The sequence below is a fragment of the Eulemur rufifrons genome, chromosome 2, assembly GCF_041146395.1.
Source record: "Eulemur rufifrons isolate Redbay chromosome 2, OSU_ERuf_1, whole genome shotgun sequence".
NCBI lineage: Eukaryota > Metazoa > Chordata > Mammalia > Primates > Lemuridae > Eulemur > Eulemur rufifrons.
Genome location: NC_090984.1, coordinates 32,425,236 through 32,450,815, shown reverse-complemented (window position 1 = coordinate 32,450,815; position 25,580 = coordinate 32,425,236). Strand labels below are relative to the sequence as shown.

At 49.7% G+C, this 25,580-nt stretch overlaps 1 protein-coding gene across 1 annotated transcript in view; it reads left to right on the top strand.

Annotated features, from left to right (window-relative positions):
• The window catches only part of TLN2 (talin 2), a 394,205-nt gene that overhangs the window by 335,228 nt on the left and 33,397 nt on the right, over positions 1–25,580 (top strand). Inside the window, exons 44-51 of the mRNA XM_069483220.1 lie at positions 3,584–3,685; positions 6,053–6,172; positions 13,206–13,352; positions 16,612–16,778; positions 17,714–17,897; positions 22,196–22,321; positions 22,531–22,647; positions 24,848–25,033. Coding sequence (XP_069339321.1) covers positions 3,584–3,685; positions 6,053–6,172; positions 13,206–13,352; positions 16,612–16,778; positions 17,714–17,897; positions 22,196–22,321; positions 22,531–22,647; positions 24,848–25,033 — 1,149 coding nt within the window. The remainder of the gene's footprint in view (positions 1–3,583; positions 3,686–6,052; positions 6,173–13,205; positions 13,353–16,611; positions 16,779–17,713; positions 17,898–22,195; positions 22,322–22,530; positions 22,648–24,847; positions 25,034–25,580) is intronic.

The window sequence follows — 25,580 nt, the reverse complement described above, 5'->3', positions numbered from 1 at the left end:
AGGAAATAATGAAGTGAGTCCCAAGTGCTGGTTTTTGGAATGGATGTTTTGGAATCCCAGGGAACTTTCAGGAATGCAGATTCCTGGGCTCCACCCCCGCTGGCTCAGGTGGAGTCTCTACACGGTGGAGCCTGGGAATCTAATTGTACTTTAAAAATCTCCCCGTGGTCTCGGTATCTAGCCAAGTGTAGAAACCACTGAAACTGTGTGTGTAAAAGCCCTCAGTGAACTCTTGTAGGCTACGGACATAGAAGATAACGTGAGTATCATTTTCTCAGTTAGTGACCCATCCATTGAGTTGGATCAGTAGGGAAATATGACTGGAGACAGTTTCAACTCCGTATCTCCTGCTCTTCCCCCCGAGGAATCCTTTGCTAGTCATGTCAGTTTGATATTCATTAGAATGAACAATTGTTCATCAACATCTAATTGCCATCCTGTGATAGATAGCATAGCCAAGAATTTTAGGCATCATCTGTGTTTTGAAATGTCCATTGTCAGATTGTGAATACATTAATGTGGTTACTCAGGATAATAAGCAGTCTTTAATTGCTAATTTAGAGAAGATTGGTTGTTCATATCTCCATAAAGAAATGATACCCTGAAACTATAATTAGAATAATTATCCTTAAACATTATGCAGTCATTGTCAGACTGATAAAGTAACAAGCCCGGGCTGGAACGCCGTGTCTCCCTTTAGAGACCCCAGGCTTGGCTTTGTCAAAGCATCTGTTAATTTTTACTGTGGGCTTCTCATGCTTCAAATATGGACAGTTTGGCAGAAAATGAGTGAAATTCTCTCCTTTCTCAAGGCCTTTGGATAAGTCTCAGGAGGTTCATTTGGTTTTCCAGGACATCAGAACACTAGAGCTTTGAAAAGAAACTACGTATCTACCAAGGACATTAAATAATGGAGCCCAAGGTTTCTGGGTTCAAATTAGAATTTTAAGCAATAATCTTTTTCTCTTCTTGGGAGAAGGTATTTTTTAGAACACTGTAATCGGGAAACATTCCATGAATTCCTGGAAAATGAAAGTCTTTTTTGTGACAGCCCCAAGCCCTAGGCACCGTGACGGGCTGTGGACGGGGCGAGTGGGTCCTGCACCACCTGCTGTCCGTGGTGTAGCGGCTGCTCTCTCAGCCAGGGACACACTCGATTCTTCTGGAAGGGCTGGGAAATAAGTCTGGCGTTACGTGATAGCAATAATTAGGAACTGCTGACGTCATAAGCCCCAAAGGCCAGGAACAAAGGTTCCTCCCCGCTCCTAGTTCCACAAAGTATACAACTGGGGTTTCAGTGGTACCCCTAAACTCTTATCCACCCCGACCTGACATCCAGGTAACCACACGACATCTCTTCCCCACTCTCTCTTTACTTAACCTATCGCTGTTTGTAGTAAGTGATATTTCAGGTCCTTTGGGCCCCTACACCGTGAGGCATTGGAAACCTGGCATTTTCTCTCAGAGTTTCATTAATTTGGTTAAAACACCTGAGATACTATTAGAATCTTCATCTAAAGTTCTCAAAGGCAGCGATGGGCAGAAAAATGAGTGTTTCCAAAGTTGAATCTAACTTGGATGCAATTCGTGACGCTTTGGGGACTTCCGTTTATGGAGCTTCTCTTTGCTCTTCTTTTCCTATATCTAAACACTAGAAGGTTTGGGAACTAACAGGTGAATTTGAAGTCATCAGCTTTCTGGGTAACTTTGGACAAGTCATTCCAGGTCTCTGAACCTTGATTTCCTCATTCAGTGAGGTTAGTGGGATCTGGGGGATTTTAGGATGCAGTACCTTTTCTTTGTTTCTGTTTTGATGCTTTTTCTTTCTTTTTGGCCAAGAGGAAAAATTAAACAAAACAAACAAAATCTCTGCTATCTACAAAACCGCTCTTTTATCTAAGAAAGGTCACATTAATATTAACACCAACAAAAGTGGGCAGGCTGTCCATCATCTCAAAGGAAAGTTCTTCCAACTGAAGAATGTTGAACTCCTAGAAAACTCACTACTTTGTTCATTTCCCATTGTCTCCACACTCGTTAAAGGGTCTTCATGGTTGTCAGTGGTCACTAGCTAAGAGTTCTGAGCTGCCCCTAGCTCCCGCATCCTGGCATGTTTGCAATTACGTCACATCACATGTGACAGCTCCTTGCACATGGCCCAACGCTTAGAAGATGCTCAGTCATTTTACACCAAGGGAATGAGGACACAATTCGGTCTTCATTTGACTAGCAGGGGCCCTGTGCTACGATGGGGATATTTGGCAGCATCTGCCCAAAAAGGAAAGCTAAAAAGTCCAGCCTGGAGTTTGTGTTGGTACCAATGGTTTGAAAACTACATCCCAGGCTGTGCAGCCACGTCACGTACAGCCTTCAGTCTCTCACTCACAGTGTAGCTCACGTCTGTTCATCACCTGTGTTAATAGCTCTTTTTGAAGACTTCATCTAACAGTTTCCAAATTGACCTCTTGGCCTCCAGTCTCTTCCCTGACTCCAAACCGTATGGCGCATGGCTGCCAGGGAGATCTTCTTAAATATGTCACCACCTTCCCCGGATCCTACCATTTTCTTCATGATTTCAAGATTCTCATAAAAATGGATCCAGCCTCGTGTTCCCATCACTCTCAACAGCCCCCTTCCATTCAGGTCAGGCCGACCTCACAAGACTCGCTCTTCCTGTGCTCATTTCTATTCACCTGTCTCCTCACCTGGGATGTAATTCAGTGACCAACAGTGACAGTAGTGATGATAGTGGGGGGGTGAAGATGGGTTGCATTTTTCTTCATCATAGTCACTATTGACATTATCATCATCTTCTACATTACCATGGTCATTAGTTCTTCATTTTCACTAGAACCATGTGATGCTTGGAGGTTACCCGTGAAGGACCCGAGACTCAGGGAGTCTAACCAGCTTGAGGCCCATTCGCAAGCCCTGGAACCAGGTCTCGAATACAGGACCAATGTCTCCAACCCTTCAAGGGACACAGTCCCGCTTCACAGCTCTTCCAGTGCACAGTGATCTTGCCCTTCTCTCAGTTCCCGTTGCACTTACAGTCAGGGAAGCAACAACTTATTCCTAGTGCTCCCACTTTCTTCTGTTCCCTGATTTAGATTGTAAGTAAGGGTTCCAAGGTGTAGACATCAGTGGACTAGACCATTCCTAGGAACTTCACGATAGAGTCTGCCTCCTCTCCCACCTCGCCTTCTACCACTTTGCACTTCCCTAGAAGTGTCGGGCTCACCTCCACCTTCACGTGCCTGAATGCTGTTCCCTTTTCTTGGGACGCCTTCCCGATGTGGCAGACTCCTCATCGCCTGGTAAGACTTAGCTAGAACGTCATTCCTCTGGAAGGCCTCCCACTCCTCTCAGATGCAGCTGGGGCCTCTCCTGGCCCGCGTGCACATCTGAGTGCAGACGTGCACCTCTGTGGAAGTCCGTGTTGCAGAAGTTGGGTAATTCTGTTGATTCTGGGCCAAAGAATCTCCAAGGGCCCCTCTATTTTTCAAAGTTCCTAATTTGAATAAACATAGTCCACACTTCAAGAGGCTTCTTATGACTTTGGGGTTCTTTTCCTCTCCTCTAGCTGGATGAAGGCACCCCTCCAGAACCAAAGGGAACATTTGTCGACTATCAGACGACTGTGGTTAAATACTCCAAAGCCATTGCGGTGACAGCTCAGGAAATGGTAAGAGGAAGAAGAGCTGCCGTCTCCCCTGTTGGTTGCCCTTTCTCCATTGCCACCCCCGAGCCTTCACATCCGGAGTCTGTGTTGGAGACAGAGCTCCGTGTGTGTCCCTGGTCCCTCCAGGGCTCCAGCCTCTGTTCTTCCTCTGTGGTCTTTCTGGCTGCCTGTGGTGTAGAAGCTTCAGTCTGCTGGAGCTCTGCAAGAGGAATGAAAGATGACCGAGACTTGGGCATGAGGACAGGACAGCAAAGGGGAGAAAATGAGAAGGAGTTTGGAGTTAAGGAGAAAGGGGGGAAATCCTATGCACGTCTCAAAGGACTTGTGGTGTTTTTATAGGTGAAAATTACAGTACAAGAGAAGATATTTTGTGATAAAACAGAGCAGGGATGAGATTGTCAGATGGAATCAAAGTGTAATACTTGGACAGTAAGATATTGCCAGTCTTTCAGGCAAAGTGAATCACCATGGTTACGTAAAAACATTTTCTTGACAATAGAAGGCATGTAACTTTTGGATATATTTTTTTTTCTAAAATGTAATGAACCAGAACTGTATTGTATGGAGCCTTAGATATAAATGGCAGTGGGAGACAGTGAATGCTGTCTTGTTAAAAGTTGTACAAAAGATGACAAACGGTGTCCTCAAAGAATTAATAGGAGTACGCAGAAAAAGTTCCTGTCAACTCTTGAAGGTTTGGCTGCCACGAGTTAAGATTCCAGAAAATGCCTCTTTGATACTCGCCACGCAAGCCTGAGCTGTCAGATCAGGTGGCCCTCCTAGCTGGAGGGACCACAGCGAGCCGCCACAGGGCTCCTGTTCCGTCAGGCCCAGGCGCCTCCCTGGATGGTTTTGTCATGTAATCATGTGTCCACTAGAGGTTGAGCTTGGACCAGAAAGACTTCCCTGGCTGCTGCCGTTCATTCGTGGAAATGCTATGGTTGTGCCAGGCTTGTTGTTAAAGAGTTCGGGCTGGGGAGGGAGGCTGGGAACAGTGACCATCTCAGTGTTTAGTGAGAAGCCAGAGTTGAGCCCAAACTTGCTGTTCTCAGGGGAGCTCAGGGGACAGATCATGGGTCCCTTTGGTGCCAGTTCCTGATGAGCAGGGAGCCTGGCACAGCAGCAGTGAAAACAATTTGAGTGGCCTCATGGTGTTTCTAGAATATCTCCTGGGCCAGGTTCTGGTCTGGCCTGTCTTGATCCTTGGTGTCCCTGATCCTGAGGAGCCCAGGCTTGGGTCACATGGCCAAGAGTCAGGTTGCCCCAGCATCACCGTGTACCTGTCGACAGGGCACAGATGGAGCGATGCGTGGTGTACCCCCTCGCTGTCCTGGAGTTCAACGTGCGTTCCTTGGAACCCACACCTCAGCCTGAAGCCTGTGACGTTTTCTTGTAAATATGCCTTGGATGGGATGGACATTCCCATCCCGCCTCATGGATTTGGAGTCATTTAAAAAGGGTTTTTTAAAAGCCCTTTAAAATCAAGGTCTTAAAAGGCCACACAGAGGCAGTATTGTTATCCAGAGTGAGAGGGGGTGGGGCAGGAGGGAAGCCCCTCAACAAGGGGCAGGGACACCTTTCTGGGTGGCAGGCAGGTTCCAGCTGCTGTTGTGAGAATTAAGAGGCATTTTTGTCCAGAGGAAAAGGAAAAACTAGAAACTAGCACGTTCGCTAGATAAGATAATTGAGATGCATTTGTCTATGAGACAGGAAAATACTGAGTATCTTGGGTTACGTTACACTCTCAGTTAAATTTGTGCTGAAACCTTGTCATTCTTTGGCACAAATTTACTACAGAGATGTGTTCTCTATGAGTTTCTTCCTCCAAAACATTGGCTTATCCATCACTTCTTGTTCATGATTTCCTTGACAGCCCTGTCCTCATGCCCTCTCTCGTCCGGGTGGGACCTGGTTCTGGGTACCCAGAGACCAGAAGCCTGTGCCCAGAGGTATGCGGGGCACAGGGCTTGTGCTCCCTGATAGTTTCTTGGAGGTATTCCTCTGGTGACCCAACAGGGCAGGGCTGGCCAGAGGCCGCCACGCTCACCTGCCACCGAGTGGACCCTGGGGGCCTGGCTCCACGCTGCACAGCCTGAACACTGAGCATGTGTCCATCGGGCCCGGCCAGAAGGGGCCCTGTGGGGCCTGTGAGGGCTCTGGCCTGTCTTGTGCGACGCAGCATGGGCTTCGCTTGAGCTGCCCTCTCCAGCGTCCGGCCCCACACGCAAGTCCTGGCCTTCACCCTGTCGGGAGCTTAAAAGTGAATGAGACCTTTTGGCTTCCAGTGGTATTAACACATGGTTCTCATGCTTTTCTCTGTGTGTGTGTGTGTGTATGTGTGTTTGTGTCTTGCTTGTTTTCTTTTTCCAGATGACTAAGTCGGTTACTAACCCGGAGGAGTTGGGAGGACTGGCTTCACAAATGACCAGTGACTATGGGCACCTGGCTCTCCAGGGCCAGATGGCAGCAGCCACGGCGGAGCCAGAGGAGGTCTGCCACCTTAAGGCCCCTATTTTAAGAAGCAAATACATACTGGTACCCACTCCTGGGGGTTTCTTTGTAGCTTAGCTCCATTCTAGAAGACCCCAGCCCAGTAGCCAGAGCCAGGTTTAGTTCCTGCCGCCACACAGCAGAGGTCCCGACCCAGTGGCCCCAGGCTGTGCTCAGAGCTCACTGTCCTCTCTGGGGCAGACTGGCCGAGAGCTGGGGTCGTCTGGGGAGTGGGCTTCAGACAGAAGGACTCTGTTTACAGTGTTCTGCCAGGTCCCCTCTCTCCCAGCCCATCACCTGCTGCCTGTCCTAGCATGCCTGAGCCTGGGGCTGCCGTCGTCTTCTCACTTCCTACTGCAGCTAGCACAACCCCCCTCAGTTATTTTTATGTTTGCCAAAGGTTCACAGATGTGTTGGAACAAAAAAGCATGGGATTTAGCAGCCCCTCTCTTGAGAAAGGGCTGCTGTCATGAAACAGAGTCTGGCCTGAATATTCGTGGTGGCTCTCTAAGAACCAGGCCAGATTCCTTGCCCCTAATCCTTTTGTAGACACCTCTTTATTGCCTACCTGCCTTCCCTAAACTAGCTTTCCATAGTGGCCAACGTAGATGTGGCCTCAGAACACCTGTACCCTTGAGTCTTACAGTAGCAAAAGCTTGGTTCCGAAGGCCACTTTCCAAGCGCTCTGACACCTCTGGGAAATGGGATGGTCACTGGGAAGCAGACAGGCCGGGTGCAGCTCCGGGGTGCCTGAAGCACCTACACCTGCATCAGTGTGAACACGCAGAAGGGGTCCAGGGCTTGAGGAACTGCATGACTTCTTAGAGAAAGAAAGCTCAGTTTGAAATAAAGAGTAATGGATTGCAAGGACACTGGGAAGACAAAGGTAACTACATTCTGTGAAACTCAGCAAGCCATTTATTGAGCGCAAACCCTGTTTGAGATATTCCTAAGTGAGCTGGGCTGTCAAGGCAAAAGGTTGTACCTGGTCTTCTCTTCTCCTTGCAATGACAGTCACTGTCCCCAAGTTACTCAGTGCTACTGTTTCTCCTGGGAGTCAGGTCTAAATATGTCATAACAGAGACTCAGAAATACTGCAGAAATGAAGACCAAAAACAAATCACTAATGTGTGCCATGACAATGCATGTATAGGAATATCATATATATGTACTTGTGTACATATATATCTGGCATGGGATTACTTAAGTTTCTAACAGTGTCTGCATTTTGAGATTTCTGAATAATTGAATATTTAGGCTGCAGCATGAATAATTCTATTTGTGATGAGTATGTTAAGTCACAACCAAGAAAGAACAGGTATCAGACACCCACATCACGATTCTGTTAACTCTTTACACTGGCCCATCCCTTTTTAAAAAACAGACTCACCGTTTTTGTAAGATCATCTAAACATATAATTCACTAGACTAGCATGTAGTTCTGAATTTCACAAACAAGGGTTAGGGAACTTACGTTACAGTAAGGACAAGTTTGGTTGGACAGAAGAAGTGTTTGGCATGGAGAGGGATGAAAAACAAGACTGTGGTTGCAAGGGGAGTTTGGATCTCTGAAACCTTTAAAAATGGGATCTACTACCATCTGCCTTGGTTAGTTTAAATGGTGACCTGCCTCAGTTATTGGGGGGCCCTTTCCGCAGCTGAGTTCTCGTGAGCCACCCACCCCATATGTGAGACCGGCAGATTTCCTTACTGCAGCGCAGACCATTGAAGCAAAATGTAAAATAACGCCAGAGCAGCCGGGAGAGAAAATATATTGCTTAAAGCACAACAGCAGGTTACTTTGGTTATTGGTTCTGCATGTACAGCCGCTGACGTTTTCACGAAGGCTTTCCCACTTCACCGTGACATCTTGAGATGCATTTTACATTCCAGACACGAGAGCAGTGTGACCTGGAATGAAAAGGGGCAGAGAGGATATAAAATTACCAGTGGCTTGCTAAGGAAAATTCTTGGTGTGTATTTGCCAGACAGATATTTGGGGGAAAACTGAGAAGCCTAAGAGATCCCTAAAGCAATGTAGTTTTCAATTCCAAGATTGTGGGATTATTTGTGTGCTAAAAGGCCCCCGCATCGCAGCGTGTGAAAACGTTCATATCCAGGGCAAATGAGAAGCCGCTTCCTTCTCTGCAGCCGGCTGTGTGCAGTCAGCGCTTTGGTCTTTTCCAGAATGTGGCAATTACAGGAAAAGTCACAGCTCTGCCCTTGAACATCAAGCAGGAGCTTTATCTGCTTATTTTTCCACGGAAAATTCAAACCTTTGTTAACATCACCGTGAAAATGTTTCTTCAGAAGAGTTAAAGCCCTCCAGCAGCTTTGCAATGTAAGATTAGTTTCCCCTTAAAAAAAGGAAAAGAAAAAGAAGAAGAAAGAACTTGAGGTCCTGGGAGCCACAACTCTACGATGTAAACCCCAGGGAGAAGATTTAGTGACTACAGCTTTGTCTCTGAGGAAAATGTGCAGTAACCACTTGTAACACTGGACGCCTTAAAAGCTGGCAGGATTGTTTGTTAAGTGCCTGTGGTGAGCACCACAGCCCCTGTCCTCCAGATGAGATGGATGTCTGCTCTAGAATTCTCCAGAACTTTCCACTCCCAGGCACCCTGTCTGGAGGAGGGAAAGTGATGCCCTGCTGCTACTGGACAGGCTGTTTGCTTTCTCCTTCCATGTTTTCTAACTTCAGATAAGCCTGTTACTGCCTTTTTAACGTTCACGCGCTATCCCAGGCAAATTATGTTTGACCTGGTTTCACATGTAACTGCTCTTCTAAGGCCTGAGAAAAATCGGTACGTTTTGTTTAGTTTTAGGCGGTAAGGACAGAGGATCGGTATTTCTTAGACCCCTCTCCAACTGAAATCAGATCCCAAACTTCATAAAGACCAGGCTTTTAATTTCCCTCAGGGCACAGAACCAGGAGACGGTTTTCTCCATTTTACTTTTATTTGGGCAAAAAGGGAATTGATGGTTTTTCTTGAGGCTCATGGAACGCTTTACTAAAGTTGCCAATTTAAAACCTCAAGTTTTATGTCTTTGAGCAACATTCCTTTATAATAAACACTGGTAGGTAGTTGGATCTCCCTGTGGGCTGGACATGTTTACTGAGAAGTTTAGTGTTGCTTTGAGAGGCTTAGCATTCCTTAAATCCCTTATCTGTTTGAATACAGTTTTAAAAATGCATTCCCCCTCTAGGATGTTGTCTCGTTGAACAGAATGTTCTATGGAATTGCTGGTAGACTACTATGTTGATTCTGTTGTCTTCTTTCATTTAAGTGCCCTAGCGATCCCATGATGCCCTACAAAATAACAGTAAAGGGTTATTTATCAGGTCCCCAGCCTGTGTTAGATGCTGTGGTGGCTGCTGTCCTGTTACCCTTCACAGCTGCAGTATGACCTAACTCCAGAATCATTTGTTCTTTCCCATTTCACAGATAAGCAGATTGAGGCTCGGGGAGCTTAAATTGCCCAATACCACACAACTACAGTCATTAGTATTTTAGACACTTTATGTAACTTTTTGGAATAAGTATATGTTTCAAGTAAGTGAGTAAGTTAACAAGGAAATATGTGGAACAGCCAGAACTCAAACCCAAGTTCACTGGACATCACAATCCTGGCTCTAATCTTTTTCCAACAGTAAGCATTCGTGTGGCCCTTTTAGCTTTTCCAGATGTTTTCACGTGTTACCTGTTCATTTGGCCGTCCCCTCAGCCCCGGAGAGTGGGCGGGGCAGGCTCTGTCCTATTTGGTGGGGAAGGGAACAAAGGCCGTGAAGGTTAGTGGGCTCACCCAGAGAGTCTAGTGGCCGGGAAAGGGCAGAGCAAGGTCCCTGGTCCTTTCTGCTGCCTACATGGGCGAAAGGTCAAGAGTAGGGCTGGGATAGGACCGGGATCCCGAGATGCCATCCTTCCTCTTACATTAGCCCTCCTAGCCCATGAAAAGCAAGCAAAGCCTATCTCAACTTGTCCTTGGTAAGAATGCCACATCTCTGCTGCGTACTGTCCAAGTAGGGTTGTGTGGCCAAGCTTCTAGGGGGCCTCCAGGCACCCAGAGGACAATTATGTGACCTGGCACAGACCCACCTTCTGGGGCAAAGCCCTGGGTTGCCTGAGAACGCCAAGGGCCTTTGCAGCTGTTGCCTTGCTTAGTCTCATCTCTTTGCATTCTGGTGCTGGTCTTCTTTGTAACTTCCCAGCTGGAATTTCATGCCCACTGGGCCAGCTCCACCATTGATCACTTATGGGCTCCCTTGCTACACGCCTTGTGTCACCTCCAAGAAAGGGGCTGAGCAGCAGGGCATTGGGTGTGTTTTTATAACATGGGGGAGGTGCTTTTAAGGGACCACGAGCATTTTTGAAGATGTAGCCCATCCTCAGTCATGTCTTCTCCTAGGTTTCAGGTTTGTGAGAGCTCAGAAGCAGGTCCCTTCTCCATCCCACCGCAGCGGGGGAGGCATGGGCTTGTTCCAGTGCCCTGCATTCTGCATGCAGAAAGCTCGGGCTCGGTGTGGTGCAGGAGAGAGCATGCAGAAAACACTGTTGGAGATCCTCAGCCTTTTCTAGCACGATGATTTTGCACCATGTTCTTCAGAACCCTGACCCACAGAGGAGCTTTGGAGGTTCTGCACGTTTGCTTTGAGTCTCACTTTTTAAACTTAACTACTTTTAAAACTGTGAGGAAAACCAGCCTCAGCCCTGCCCTTACTCTCAACCTTTCGCTCATGTGGGCAACAGAAAAAAATATTTGTGTGTGGTCCAGGCCAACAGGGAACCGTTGGGGGGCCTGCGCTCTGCCTTAGGCCTCTGGGTGGTTTCTGCAGATCTCAGGCAGAGGCTGCGTCCGCCCTGCCTGCCGTGGTCAAGAACTGGGAGAAAACTCCTGTTTGCTTTATTTATGCACATAGCAGGATTTTTCTCAACGCTGTGCAACCAGAGCAAAAGACAGAAATGACTTGCTGGCCGAGGCTGTAACTGACCTTCATAACCTCATCTTTAAAACTCTGGTTCAGTCAGTCTCATTGTTAACTTTTCATTGAGCCAAGGATATAAATTTTAACTCAAAGGAAGAACATACTCATACCACATTATTTCTATCTATTTTGTATGTTGAGGTTCCACAAGAGATTTTATTTGGGGTGGGGAGGGAAGTGTCCTACTAAGTAGAAAAATCAAAGCAGTTAGAAAAACGCTCATCTACTGGCTGGAGCACTGTGCTCAGGATTAAAGACCTGGATTCTCATCCAGCTTTGCCAGAGCCCAGCTGTGTGATCCTGGGCAAATCGCATCACTTCTCTGGGCCTCAGTCTGTTCATCTGTAAAATGGGGAGGTTCAACTGGTAAGGTCTTTTTTTACTTTAAAATTCTGTAAATGTTTCGCCTTCCATTTCCTCCTTAGCTGACTTTTCCAGCAGCACTTTATTATTTAGATATCTGTGGTTATCGTTGACTTCAGAGCCCTTGAGTACTTAGGGTTAAAGTATGTGGATCTAGAAAGCTTCCAAGGCCAAGCTGAGTTTAAAACTTTAATGAGGCAACACCCTGCATCAGCTTGACCTTGTTTTTAAGCCAACAAATATGTCCAGCAAACAGATATATTTAAGCAGCGTTACAGCTGTGTGGGCTGAATTAGAGTGCTTTTCCCCGCCTCCTCAGTGGCAGCCTTATTGCTGCACCAGTCCAGACTTGTTTGCAGAGCTGCCCTGCTATACAATTCAGGGGTGCTGTTCATGTTTTCTACGTGACATCCTCACCTGACTGTGAGGCTTCTACAGCACCTGATGGACAATGCAAAGGACACCCAAAGAGCAGAAGCTCAACTTTGTGGATCACGAGAATATTCTTATAAATGGATTTAAAAGTTCTTTGGGCCTTAAGGGGTTAGGAGGAAGAAACTTTTTGTCTCAAAAGTAGCATTTCAATAATAGAAGAAAGAACATTTGCAGCCCCCCTCATTCTCCAAGGTCATCCTTCCTTACACTCTAACAAGATGGTATCAGAAGACAGCATCCAAGTGGCCAAAATCTCCCAGATTTTATTCCCAGTACCAGAGATCTTTTAGTGAATATTCTTGATAGATGCTAGAAGGATAAGCCATAGCTTCTAGCTATTGTAGATTCCTGAAAACAACACTCATGCTTAAAAGCTTTGTTTTGTTTTAGTTGCTTACCTAGGCTGAAGGAGAGATTATTTATGGCATCTGTATTGATCAGAACAAAATGAAAATTGATGTGAAACAGGATCAGAGGAATGTAAACTTTGGGGAGGTGGAGGTGGTATTACACCTTAAAGGAGAGAGCTGGCAGCTTTCCCATAGTGGAGCTCCCTGGGATTCTCTTGGGCCAAGTACCTTTTATAAGCACACAGCCCAGGGGTCATTAAAAGAATGTCTACCTGCTGAGCTTTTAGCTCTAAAAATATACTTTTTTAAGGGAAGGAAGCCTGGGCTCAGTGTGGTCACTCTGCCCAGGTGGTGCAGCTGAGGAAGGGGGTGTTCTGGTTGGTAAACGTCAGTTTTGCAAGAATCTGAATACTTTACACTTAATACTACAACTACATTTTGAACTTCTAATTATCCTCCAGGGCTGTTGTAAGGAATAAATGAAATTAAATGCATTCCCTGCTTGGAAAAGACCTTGACACGCAGTAGGGGCTCAATAAATGCTTGTTGAATGAATAACAGAATTATCCCACAGAGTTGAGTTCATCTAATTAACGTTCTTATCTGGTGGCTTGAGAGGCAGATAAGCTATAAACCAGAAAAGGTAGCAAAAACCAGGAAGGTGGGTGTGCTAGGACCTGACATGCAGGCTTGCTTAATGGGAACTGTGGGCATTTTATAGCCTCTAAAAAGGGAAGCAAAAGCAACCGAATTCCATACTTCACCAAACACAGATTCCTAATAGGAGTGGAATTTTCCTAGCCAGGCCCCCGTAGGACGCAGGAGAAATTTTCCACGTAGGGGAGACCTCGATGGCAGGGTCCGTCACACTTCTCCTCCCCATCCCGGGCTTCCTCTGCAGATCGGCTTCCAGATTCGCACCCGCGTGCAGGACCTGGGCCACGGCTGCATCTTCCTGGTGCAGAAGGCAGGGGCCCTCCAGGTGTGCCCCACGGACAGCTACACCAAGAGGGAGCTGATTGAGTGCGCCCGTGCCGTCACAGAGAAGGTAAGGAGCAGCCCTCGGGTCACCCGTGCCAGCTCTCAGTGTCTGCTGAGATCGGGGACAAAGCAGGAAACTGTGCTGAAGCTAATCCCGCCACCTCAGCCGTCTCGTCGTCCTCTTCCCCCACAACCCAGGCTCTCCCAGGGCTAGGTGTATCCAGGAGCCATACGCAGACACTGAGAAGTGAGGGTGTGAGAGGGACTGTCCCACGAAGGTCAGGCCCTGGCATCCCCGCCCTTGAAGGGTTTTCCTGTGGACAGACCATGTCAAAATCTCCATCAGCAGCCAGGAGCCTCTTCCTGCAGCCCCTTTGACAATCCGTGTGCCCGGGTCTTCCTTCCCAGGGAGGCTCCTAGGTGCTAAGGGCTGAGTCAGGACTGGAAATTCCTTTCATGTGACCTCTGACCTCCGACCTTCATACTTAACAGATGAGACAGTGATGTGGGGGAGGGTTTGGGGACTTCCGCAGTAGCATGCACCTTTCTGGAGGACCAGGCTTCCTGACTAAAGACATTTATCTGTAGGGAGATTCCCATCGTGTAGTGAACAAGGCTCTCAGATCTTAGCTAAGTTACTTCACCTTTCCACACCTCGATGAGATAAAAATATGTAATACCTGGCTGATAGGATTGCGGAGAAAACTGCTTGGCACTGCGTCAGATACATAGTTAAACATTTAATACATACTAGCTACTGTTTTCTATAAAACTCTCTTTTCCTCTAAAACTTTTGTTGTTAGAGGAAAGAGTTTTGGAGTTTCCTCTAAAACTCTCTTTTCCCAGGCAGTTTTCCCTGGTTAACCGTCCTACCCCAAACTCCCTTCATCCCCAGACTGCTCCCTCGTTCTCCCCAGCTCCCAAATGCAAATCTTCTGCTTTGCTTGAGCCTGATCCTTTTCCGGGTCAGCTCTTCTGTAGGCCGCTCGAGGCACGGGATGAAGCTCCCATGCTTCGGTGGCTCTTCCCTCTTCCTTCGCTTGGTTCATAGGACACAGAGCCCTGTGCTGTTGATCAACTTGGCAACAAGACTCGAGGGGTGGGCGGGGGGCCCTGAGCTGGAAGCTCCTGCCACAGAGGCTGCTCTGTCCGTGGCCCCTCACCAAGGCCAAGCCGCAGCCTGGCCTTCCCCCGCAGCCCACAGGGCTGCCCGGCCTCCCCAGAGTAAGGAAATAAATCTGTCAGTTAAGGAAGGCATTTTCCCTCCCTTCAAAGCTCTTCCTTGTTACTGAAGTGACTCTTGCCAAGTTCCCCCGTGGAAGACCCTGTATTGGGAGGAGGCAGGAGGGCGTCCAAGCTGCCTAGTATTTGCAAGCGTGGCCGGGCAACACGATCTTCCTGAGCTGGCCTCGGCCTCGCTACCTCTCACAAAAGCAGACCCCTGATTTAGGACACCTGGAGAAGGACCAAAGCGGCGGGGGGAGGTGGCTGGTTCTTAGCAACTAGCCTTTTGGGCCATTTCTTGCTACGTGTCCCAGCCTCCTGATCTCCTGCCCTCCCATCTCTGCCTGGTGCGCCTCGTGCCTTTCTCGCGTGCCTTGTGCGTGTGTCTAGCACACTGGCCCCACACCGCCATGGGCTCCTGGACTAGTCTGCCTTGTGTGCTCAGCCCCTAGTGACCAGCAGGCGCTCAGGGGACACATGCTGACCTGCACACCTTGCCAGAGGGTGAGACACAGTTTCCAGACTCTCTTCTTTCACCCTGGCTAAAGAATGTCTCATATCCTCCACCCCCCACAGACTTCCAGTTATACTTGTCTTGGGCTCTGTCACCCATGCTCTGAGAGTTCTTTCCAGAAACTAGATACTTCATTCCCAGGCCAGCTGTGTGCCAGTCTGACTCATCTTTTCCTGGTGGGGCTTAGTAGCATTTAAAGGAGGGTCAGGCGAGTGAGGAAGAGAAACAGTTCCTTGCACACTGGCCTTGGAATGTGGTGGGTGCTCGGGAAAAAGTCCCTGTGCCCCTCCTGTCAGGCCACGTCCACGGCCTTTGCTGAGGTCTGAGCAGCACAGAAGACGGAGTGTCTCACACTGAGCCTCCTACTGGTGCTGTACCTCCCCTGCCCTGGTCAGCATGTTTTAAGCAATACATATACAGAACGTTTTCAGACTCTTCTTTGGGTCAGGGATGGTGGGTGTGTGCACACAGATTAATACGGGGGCTCCTGGCCTCAAAGAGCCCCCAGCCACTAGCCTGACACATGCTGTTTCTGACATTCATGCAGTGGACCTTCTGAGGGCAGGGACAGTGTTGTAGCATCCTGGGAGGCAGAGCTGTCTCTGAAAGAGGAGAGTCGGGGGAGGTGTCCTGGGGGCCTTTAAGCTGCCTCTTGCAGGGTGAGCAAGTCAGTGGCTGGAGAAGAGACGGGGAGCGGGCATCGGAGGCAGAGTGCAGAGGTGGGTGTGTTTGGGGAGATCAGGAGCTGGCTGGTGCGGTTAGGAAGGGAGCTCAGCACCTCTCCAAAGCCAGGGGAGACTTGTAAGTGGGGGTGTGATACAGTCAAGTGTGTGTGATAGTCTCTAGGAAAGTGCGTCTAGGAGCAGTGGGGGTGTGCCAGAGGGGATGAGGTGGGGAGGTAACAGCACAGGGTTTCTGACACGGAAGGCACCGGAGTGAACCCCTTAACCAACTCACTGGACCCTCCGGTCACTGGAATTACCATTTGGTGGTGGATGATGGCTCCCCGGAGTGTCACAGGTGGAGAGGTCACACACGCAGATGCCTTCTGGACTCCAGCCCCTCTGCGCTCCACCCTGGAGAATTTCTGATCACGAGGCAGCCAAGTGAAGGCGATGAGAGTTAGCAGGGGGCTGTTTCTACTGAAGATCTAGTAACAGGGGATGGAATGGCCACACCTTCCACAGGAGCCTAATCCTTTATCCCTCTTTGTGGTTTCAGAAAGGTAATAGTAACTAAATAAATAATAGCATCTGCCCTCTACTGAGCAATTACTACATGCCAAATGCCTTGAAAACACTTTACATACATTTTTTTCCTATTTAATCCTCCCAGCAACCCTGATAGGTGAGAGTAATTGCCCATTTTAAAGATAAGGAAACAGAGGTTTGGAGGGATGAAGCAGCTTGCAGGTCATGTGGCCTGTAAATGGCAAAGCTGGAATTCAGACCAAGGCGGTTGACTCCAAACGTGTGCTGTTAACCTCGAAGCTTCATTGACTCCCAGGAGAGAGAATTCAATGTTTTCAGAGAGAGCACACCTTTTCTCCATTTCCCAGCTTCCCCTCACATTCCCTTTCTGCCTACAGGTGTCCTTGGTGCTCTCGGCTCTCCAGGCTGGGAATAAGGGGACCCAGGCATGCATCACAGCCGCCACCGCCGTGTCTGGGATCATCGCCGACCTGGACACCACCATCATGTTTGCCACGGCAGGGACGCTGAATGCCGAGAACAGCGAGACCTTCGCAGACCACAGGTATACGAGGCAGGGGCTTGGAGGTTCAGGCTGGCCTGCCCCTGAAACTCACACTCAACCTCAGAGGCACTGCCTGGGAGCCAGAAATGTGGTTATCTGTTTTGATTTCAACAAGATGCTCAAGTAAGGAAAGGGAACCAGGTCATCCAAATAAGCCCCTTTTGCCAACTGTAAACATGGAGTCGTGTTTGCACTATGCCTTTGGCAGCCCTAAATCCAGCCCGCTCCAGCAGAGGACAGCTTTGTGATCTTTCGCTTTCCGAGCCAGAGAGCTGTTCCTCTGACTGCTCACGGACCCAGGCAGGACTGGGAGTGGCAGAGGCAGGCGTGTTTAGATTTTACCGTGTTTGGGGGAGTGGGGCTCAAAGCCTGCTCTCTCTGCTGGGCTTGCACCAAGAACACGGGCTCTCAGCCAGCGCTCAGAAGGCCAGTGCTGGAGACTCCCCATTTGCTGCTGGGGACCCCCAAATCCGCGCCATGGGTCCAGCACTTTTCTTTCTCTCTTTAGTCGGCTGGCTAGGCTGGATGGAGATTCCCAGAGCTCTGTCCCCCTTCAGAGCCCAAGCTGGGCTCTGGTCCCTGGACAAGGTGCCCCAACCCCTATGTCCTCACAGCTCACTGTAGCTATGAAGTGTTTTAAGGGATAGGGAAGAAGCCACAGGAAAGAAGCTGACCTGTCACTTAACTGCAGGCGGGGGGAGGGAGCTAAGCTGCTGAGCCTGAATCTTTCATGGACGTTTTCATGTCTGTTGGCTATGTGAACACTGGTTGGCCCAATTTTGCATACATGGAAGGTGAGAGCCCCAGGTGGAAAACACCCCCCTTCTTCTTCAAAGCCCTTTAATGAAAGCCCCCTATGAGGGATGTCTTTTCTTCCTAACTGCAAGTAATCGGGTTTTGCCCTTTGTCTTGCCCTCCCCCCGCCCCTTTCTCAGGGAGAACATTCTGAAGACGGCCAAGGCCTTAGTGGAAGACACGAAGCTGCTCGTGTCCGGGGCTGCGTCCACTCCAGACAAGCTGGCCCAGGCGGCCCAGTCCTCGGCAGCCACCATCACCCAGCTTGCCGAGGTGGTCAAGCTGGGAGCAGCCAGCCTGGGCTCCAACGACCCCGAGACCCAGGTACGAGCAGGGCCTGGGAATGCGTCCTCCTCGTCTTCCCAACAGTGCTGTACACGGGGCCTCAAAAGAGGAACTCTTGAAGTCAACGATACGCGTGTGAGTGTGTCTGGTGTGAGGACTGGTAGGAAGCAGGTATCCAGGCGAGACGGTGGCACGGACTGTGGGGATGGGAGACAAGCCGGCAGACGGAGAGGAATCTAGAAGGAAGACCCTGCCAGGCCTGGTGGAGGATTGAAGGCCGTGGGCCTGGGGAGCCGATGGGGGAGGACTCTAGGAGGCTTCCACCTGCAGCCATGGGCGGAGCTACCTGGAGGGAGGGTGAGGGTGGGTGGGGAGAGGAAGGCGAGTCATTCTGGGCACGTCGCATGGGACGTGCAAGAAACACACACAGGTAGAACCCGTGAGTGGGCCTTAGCCTGCTTGGGCCACAGGGCTGCAGGTTCAGGGACTGTTGCCATGAAGCTGGCAACAGCAGCCAGAGGAGAGGAAAAGCATGGCGAGAGAAGAGACACGGGGGTCAGGGCAGAGCCCTGAGGAATCCAGCATGTAGAACCGTGTTGTGCAGCAAATGGCAAAGCAGACTGAGAGCAGCAGTAGCAGGTGGGAGGAAAAGCCAAGGCACAGTAGGAGGGAGTGTTCCAACCCATCGGACATGGCGAGCATCAGGAAGGATGAAAGTCTAGGAATGGCCGTTGGCCCTAGAGCCATCGAGGCAGGGCAGCAGCCAGATGAGGGTGGAGAGATGAACTCCGTCCACTCGTGTGGACGGCCCATGTGAGAGATTTGGCTCTGCAGGGGTGGGAGAGGAGCCAAAGGGTAGGGAAGGGCTCTGTGCCCCTGTGACCTCTGCTTCGGATTTAGTGATTTCAGTGAAATTACCTGCCTTGCCTCCCCCCAACCCAGACCATAGCTCCTCCAGGACAGTCACCACGGTTTACTCACCTTTGAGACCTGCACACCCAGCACAGCCCCTGGCACATGATGGATATGCAGCAAATGTGTTCAGCTGTCGTTGAACTAGCAGCCAACCAGAGTCATCAATGAATGGATCCTGCCCGTTCCCAGAGTGCAAAACTTAACCCTCAGTTCTGTCTAGTCCCAGCGCCACCAAATGGTGCAAACTTCGGTTTTCACTGCTTAAACCACACTCAGCACACGAGTCTGTTTGGACAAAACTGGATAGAAACCCCCCACCATTGGGTGCTCAGACAGGCAGCAGTGACCGTGCTGCTCAACCTGAGGCCGCCAGCTCTGTTCCCTGGTGGCCCGACCCCTGACGTCTGCCGTGGCAGAGCTCTGTGAGGAAACATTCCTCATGTTACTGTCGTATCCCTTCTGCTGGATTGCGTTCCGATAACATCAGGGCTCAGATTGGCCGCCTTTTGGAATTCTAAGCATTCACAGAAATCCCTGCCTGCGGTATTGTTTTTACCCCCGTGGAGGAAGGAAACGCATGAAAACTCGTCCCGGAGTTGGAACCACGTATCAGAAGCACGCTCTGCCGGCCCTGCTCAACTTTAGGAGGAGTGACTTGGCCAGGGGGGATGTAAATCTTTTCACACAGAGAATTACATTGAATTGCTGTTGAATCTTTTTTTTTTTCTGTGAAAAAAAAATTTTACAGAAATTTTCTTCGTGCACGAAAGTAAAGAAAAATGTAAAATGAACTCCTGCATACCCGCCACTCAGCTTCAGTGATTGTCACCATTTGTCCTTCTTTTCCATTCAACCCCTTTCTCCCACTTTTATTTTTTAATATTATTTTATAGTGGTAAGAACATTTTAACATGGGATCTACCTTCTTAACATATTAAGTATGCAGTACAGTGTTGTAAACTGGAGACACAGTGTTGTAAGGCAGATCTCTAGAACTTACGCGTCTTGCATAACAAACTTTATACCCACCATCCTGCTCTGCTGCTGTGAGTTTCTCGATTTCAGATATTTCATATAAGTGCAATCGGGCAAGTGCAATTTGTCCTTCTGTGACTGGTGTACACTAACCAGAGTATCCTCGAGGCTTATTCATACTGTCACAAATGGCAAGATGACCTTCTTTTTTAGAAGGAAATAAATAGTCCATTAGATGTGTACATGCAGTGAGTAATATCCCGTTGTATGTATTTACCGCATTTTCTTTGCCCGTTCATCCCGCGGTGGGTGTTTCGGTGGTCTCCACATTTCGGCTGTTGAGAACAGTGCTGCTGAACATGGCAGTGCTCAAATCTTGAGGTCCTGATTTCAATTCTTTTGAATAAACACCCAGAAGAGGCATTTCTGGATCACGTGGTAGTTCTATTTTCAGGAACCTCCATACTGTTTGCCATAGTGGCTGCACCATTTTCCATTCCCACTAACAGTGCGAGAGCTTCGGTTTCTCCACATCCTCACCGACACTTGTCTGTTTTTGATCATGGCCCTCCTAACAGGTGTGAGGTGATATTGTCACTGTGGTTTTGATTGGCATTTCCCTGATGATTAGTGACATCAAGTTTCTTTGCATATACCTGCTGCCCATTTGTATGTCGTCTTTGGAGAAATGTCTGTTCAGATCGTTTGCCCATATTTTCATTGGGCTAACTTTTTTTGCTATTGCTTATAAGATCTTAACTCCCAAATTGTCTAAATATCCTGAAGCACCAGCTTCTAATGAGATCTCAATAGTAAAAACCTCCCCTCGGGAGAATGTCCCAGCTTGCTCAAGTGACTGGAGGGGACAGGGTATCTGGGTGTTGTGGAGGCTGGCGGCAGACCTTTGCTTCCTGTGCCTCCGTGTCTTCTTGCTACCCGCCTTCCCCTCTGTGATCCCAGGATTCAGTCAGGGTTTGCCCTGTGGGTCCGGAGCTTGCTGCAGCTCCCTGTGCCCTGTGGGTGAGGGGCACAGGTGGGAAGCAGGGGATGGGAGAGGGCGGGGGTCTGGACAGTGGCAGTGGTGCTGTGCTTGCAGCTGTCTGGGGCTCTAGAACCCCTCATACGTTTCCACGCCTGTGGTCTCAGTTTACCCTCACAGCAGTGTGGTGAGGTAGACAGGGCTGGCACTGTTCGTGCCACTGTAGGTGAGGAGCTGGAGCCGTAGAGTATAGTGCCGTGTGGAGGTCACATGGCCCTTTGGATCACAGTGACCAGAGTTTAAATTCTAACTTTGCCACTCCAGGCTCTGGGAGTGCGGACATGCAGATTTTGCAGTTTCCACTTGGAAAGGCAGCGGTGAGGATTCAAAGAGATGATGTGTGTAGAGTGCTTGCCTTGGCGCCTGGAACACTGCCCTCAGTAAAGGGAAATCGTTGTTCTTATAGAAGTAGCTGTTGTTATTGGGGCCACTGGACTGAGAACACTTAAATGCAGTGCCCAGTGTCGTGTCATTCCTGTCGGCGACTGGTGCTTCTGATTCCAAGTCCTGCACACTGAAAGGCAGTCTGTGGTCTTCGTGAAATCAGAAAGACAAACGTGGATAATGCATCACATCCAGGTGTACGTGGGTACGCACCTGTGTGTTCATCCACAGGTATTTACTGAGCACCTGCTGTGTGCGAGGGCCTGTTCTGAGTGTGAGTAGAACAGGAGTCCAGGCCAAGCCTCCTGGAGCTTGCGTCCAAGTTGGGGGAGAAAACAGATGAGTAAAAGTGAATAATGAGAAAGTAATTCCACATACTGATACGTGCTGTGAATGAAACAGCAATCTCGCAGAGTTTCTGTATTTGTGGGGTGAGTCTATAGCTGGGGTTGGGGGGGGCGGTGGTCAGGAAACGTCTCTGCAGACAAGACACGTGAGCTTGCAGGTAGAGAGGATGGCAAGAGCTAAGGGCCTGAACAGGAATAGTTGAGATTTCACATGAGGAAGATTAGACCCGTGTGCCGTAGTGCACTCAGTAAGGCAGAGAACCTCGCAGGCCGGGGGTGAGGTTGGAGTTTTGTTGTCAGTGTTTGGGGTGCCAGTTCGCAGGTGAGGGGTGTGGCTCTCAGGTGTCTGCTTAGCTGCCCTCATCCATCTGCGGCAACTTGTCCACCAAGTGGCCAGTTAGGAGATTTTAAATGTGCTGTGCTTTTAGACCCGCGTTCTCCATCTAGCCCAGCCCCAGCCTCCCCAGGGGAGCTTTTGAAAGTCCAGACCCCCACTTCAGAATCTCCAAGGGAGGCTTCCCAGGAGGTCCTGCCTGGCTGTAGGCTTTAGAGCTGCCCATAGGGAGACTTTTTCTTGTCCTCGGTGCCCCAGCCTGCCCTGGGGCTGTGTGGCCTTGGGTGAGGTCAGCAGGTGACTGCTAGGTGCCTGCTCACCTGGGCTGCATGCTGTCTTTCAGGTGGTGTTGATCAACGCCATCAAAGACGTGGCCAAGGCCCTTTCTGATCTCATTGGTGCTACCAAGGGAGCTGCCAGCAAGCCCGCCGACGACCCCTCCATGTACCAGCTCAAGGGGGCTGCCAAGGTAGAGTGGGGCTCCAGCCGTGGATGAGCCGGCTCGGGAGTGCTGGGGAGAAGAGCACTCACAGGACACTGGGGGGACAGGCACCCATGCTCCTTTCTCATTTAAAACAGAGCAAAGAAATGTCTTTGCTCGTGGCATTCCACCTAGAGCTAAAAGAGTAGGGACTGGACCTCAGACAGTGACTATCTGTTTTCTCTCTTCCTATGCAGGTGATGGTGACCAATGTCACCTCCCTCCTCAAGACGGTAAAGGCAGTGGAGGACGAGGCCACCCGGGGCACCAGGGCACTTGAGGCCACGATCGAATACATAAAGCAAGAGCTCACGGTGAGGAGCCATTGCCACCTCCCTCATGCACCAGTGTCCAACAGCTGACCCCAGCAAGGACTCCTCTGAGACTTTTTGCACAATGAGGTTTCACCTACAACACCTGAACTAAGGAGGCCCACTCAATAGTCTGCCAGTAGCTTTGTGTCATTGAGCACCCCTGTGTCACTGAGTTTGGCTAGGATTGATTTGTAATTGTAATCAAGGAACTAATTGAAATTATTTGCTTAGGACTATTCAGATTTAATTCCACTAAAATTACAGTATGAAACCAGAACGTTACAGAAGGTTCCTGGCAAAGGGGAAGATCACTATGACTGTCGGCATTCGCTCTGAGTTTAGATCATATGTGCGGTGTGTAGCCGCTCTTGATTCACGTTGCTATTGGCAATGCTCACACTGCTGCCTGCACATGTGCAGAATTTGAAGTGTGAGGTTTGCTGTCGGAAAAGCATGGATGCCTTCACCTGAGACACTTCCCTTTAAGATCCAGCTTCCTTCTGTCGAGTCATCGGGCTGAGAGAAATTGACCCTGTTCTTTTCTGCGTTGTGGAGTGAGGACATCCTGGAGTTACTGTGATGATACGGGTGTGAGCTCCCGTTCTTCTCATCCCAGGGTGGTTGAGGACTGACTCATCCTGATGGCTACAGATAGAAATGTGCTGAAAATGAGTGGTTTCAAACTGAGATTTTCTTTTCGTAGATCTGTTCACAGACCCAACCTTCTGAGGGGAGGGGTCCCTGCCCTTGCTGCCAGTGTCCTGTACCTTTAAAGGGCCACCTGCGAGGGTGACCTGAGGGCCAGCACTGGCAACAAAACAGTAGAGCACTTCCACTGGGCTCTGGGGACAGCACCGTGGGTTCTCTTGTCATGTCTTCAACGAATCCGGCCTTGGTGGCTGTGTGCTCAGCTCACACTGTGAAGGAGAAACTAGAAAAATGCAGAAGCAAGTCAGAAGCCGGCGGTGCCCTTACAGCAGCGGTGCCTGGCACTGCCTGGCTGCCCAGGCTGCGTGTTCCTGCCGGGAGTCTGCACCCCGGTTCTGCCACGCCTGGGCAGGCCTGATGGTGGCCAGGGAAGAGATCTGAAATTCGAAGCTATCCTGGGATATTCCAGAAATGCTGTTATTCTGAGTATACCAGTGTGATTTAAAATTCCCCCAGATTGTGGGCTTTCACGGAGCGTGTGTGCCATGAGGGCCACGTTAGTGTGGACTTGACATGTGGCCTCGGTTCCACTGTAGCAGTCAAGGGTGGAGCTGGGATTCCAGGTCCTGGGCTGTTTCATCACAGCTGCCCATTTGTAGGGGTGGTGATGTTTGGCACTGGGTGGCATGCCTCGGGGACACTGACTGGGTCCCCCCTTCTGCCTCAGGGAAGCCTTCCCTGCCGGAATGTGGTTGCCTGGGGCTGAAGGCAGGGCAGCCCCACCTGGGATGGGGTCCTCGTGTGCAGGGACAGATCCATGTCAGCACGCAGCCAGGGCGCCAGCCGCCCGCATTAGACAATACAGATGGGCTAGAAGCAGAAACAGCTGACTTGACTGACAGGTGGGACTTTAAAGTGAGATATTGATTTATCATGGTTAATTTATTTCAGCTTCTCTAAAGAGGCGGGGCGTTATTAAATAATTTACAGTGTCACTGTGGCGCACTCGACCCGAGCACCTCTGCACAGTTATGCAGTTCTATGTGCAAGGCAGGCTAAGAATAGAAGGAACGGATGCTTCATGTCACCCGGCCTCGCACCCCTTAGAGAGAGAGACGTGAGTCAACAGTGATACATCCAGGCCAGTCCTGCCCAGAAACTGGCACTGGGGCTGCAGAATTTCTGGAAACTGCCGAAGCACCAGCAGGTATAGAGGAAGAGAACGAGGAGGCCACACACGGCCTTCCCCAGGGTGGGCCGTGTATAAATGCTGGGAGTCAGTTTGTGCAGACCAGTCAGTGTAGACACCCTCACCGTGTTGTTCCCGTGGATGCCGAGTGGAGGTGCGAGAGGTTTGTCCGTGCTGGGATCTTGAAAGCAAGAATGCTATTACTGTGCTCAAATTAAATTTCTAATTTCCTGCCATTTGACGTTTTCCTCCAGTTGCTGGCTTCGTTTTCAGACATTGAGCTTATAGCCTGGTTGGAGATGAATAAATTATTTTTGTCTCTTCCTTTTTGATTTTTTTCTCCTCTCTGTTTCTGACTTCTAGGTGTTCCAGTCAAAAGAGGTACCTGAAAAGACATCGTCACCTGAAGAATCAATCCGGATGACGAAAGGCATCACCATGGCAACAGCCAAAGCCGTGGCGGCTGGGAACTCGTGTAGACAGGAGGACGTGATTGCCACTGCCAATCTGAGCCGGAAAGCCGTGTCAGATATGTTGACGGCGTGCAAGGTAAAGGCCTTGGCGTTGTTTGGGACGGGTACATAGTTCTCTGCTGTGAGTGAGGGGTCTGCAGTCTGGAGAAGGGACGGGCTGGCACATGCAGGAGGGAATGGTGTGACACCTTAGACTTTGTCATAAAATGCACACTGAGGACAGCAGAGGCATCAGCCTGTGAGAAACGACTCTCCAAGGCAGTTTTGTGTTTCTGAGGGGGGTGGAGTCGGCCCTGCGGGCCCAAACCTCTGCCTTCTTTTCGGATCTTCCTAAACAGGCAGGAAGCCTTCATGCAGAGGGTGTGACCAGGGCCACTCTGAGAGTAGTCAGCGGGGACTGTGGCACTTTGTTCCAGGTCCTCCCTCTTCTGCCTGGACCCCTGTCCTGCCTCCACAGGTCACCCGTTGTGCAGTAGGAGAGGTGTTGCCGTCACTGGTGAGAAAGTGAGTTAGAGAAAGACAGCAGGACTTGGAGAACCACCTTTTTGCTGCCTGTGCCAGGCGTCTTCTGCTACTTGGGCAGATAACGACAGCAGCTGCCCCGAGCCCCTGCTTGGTGAGGG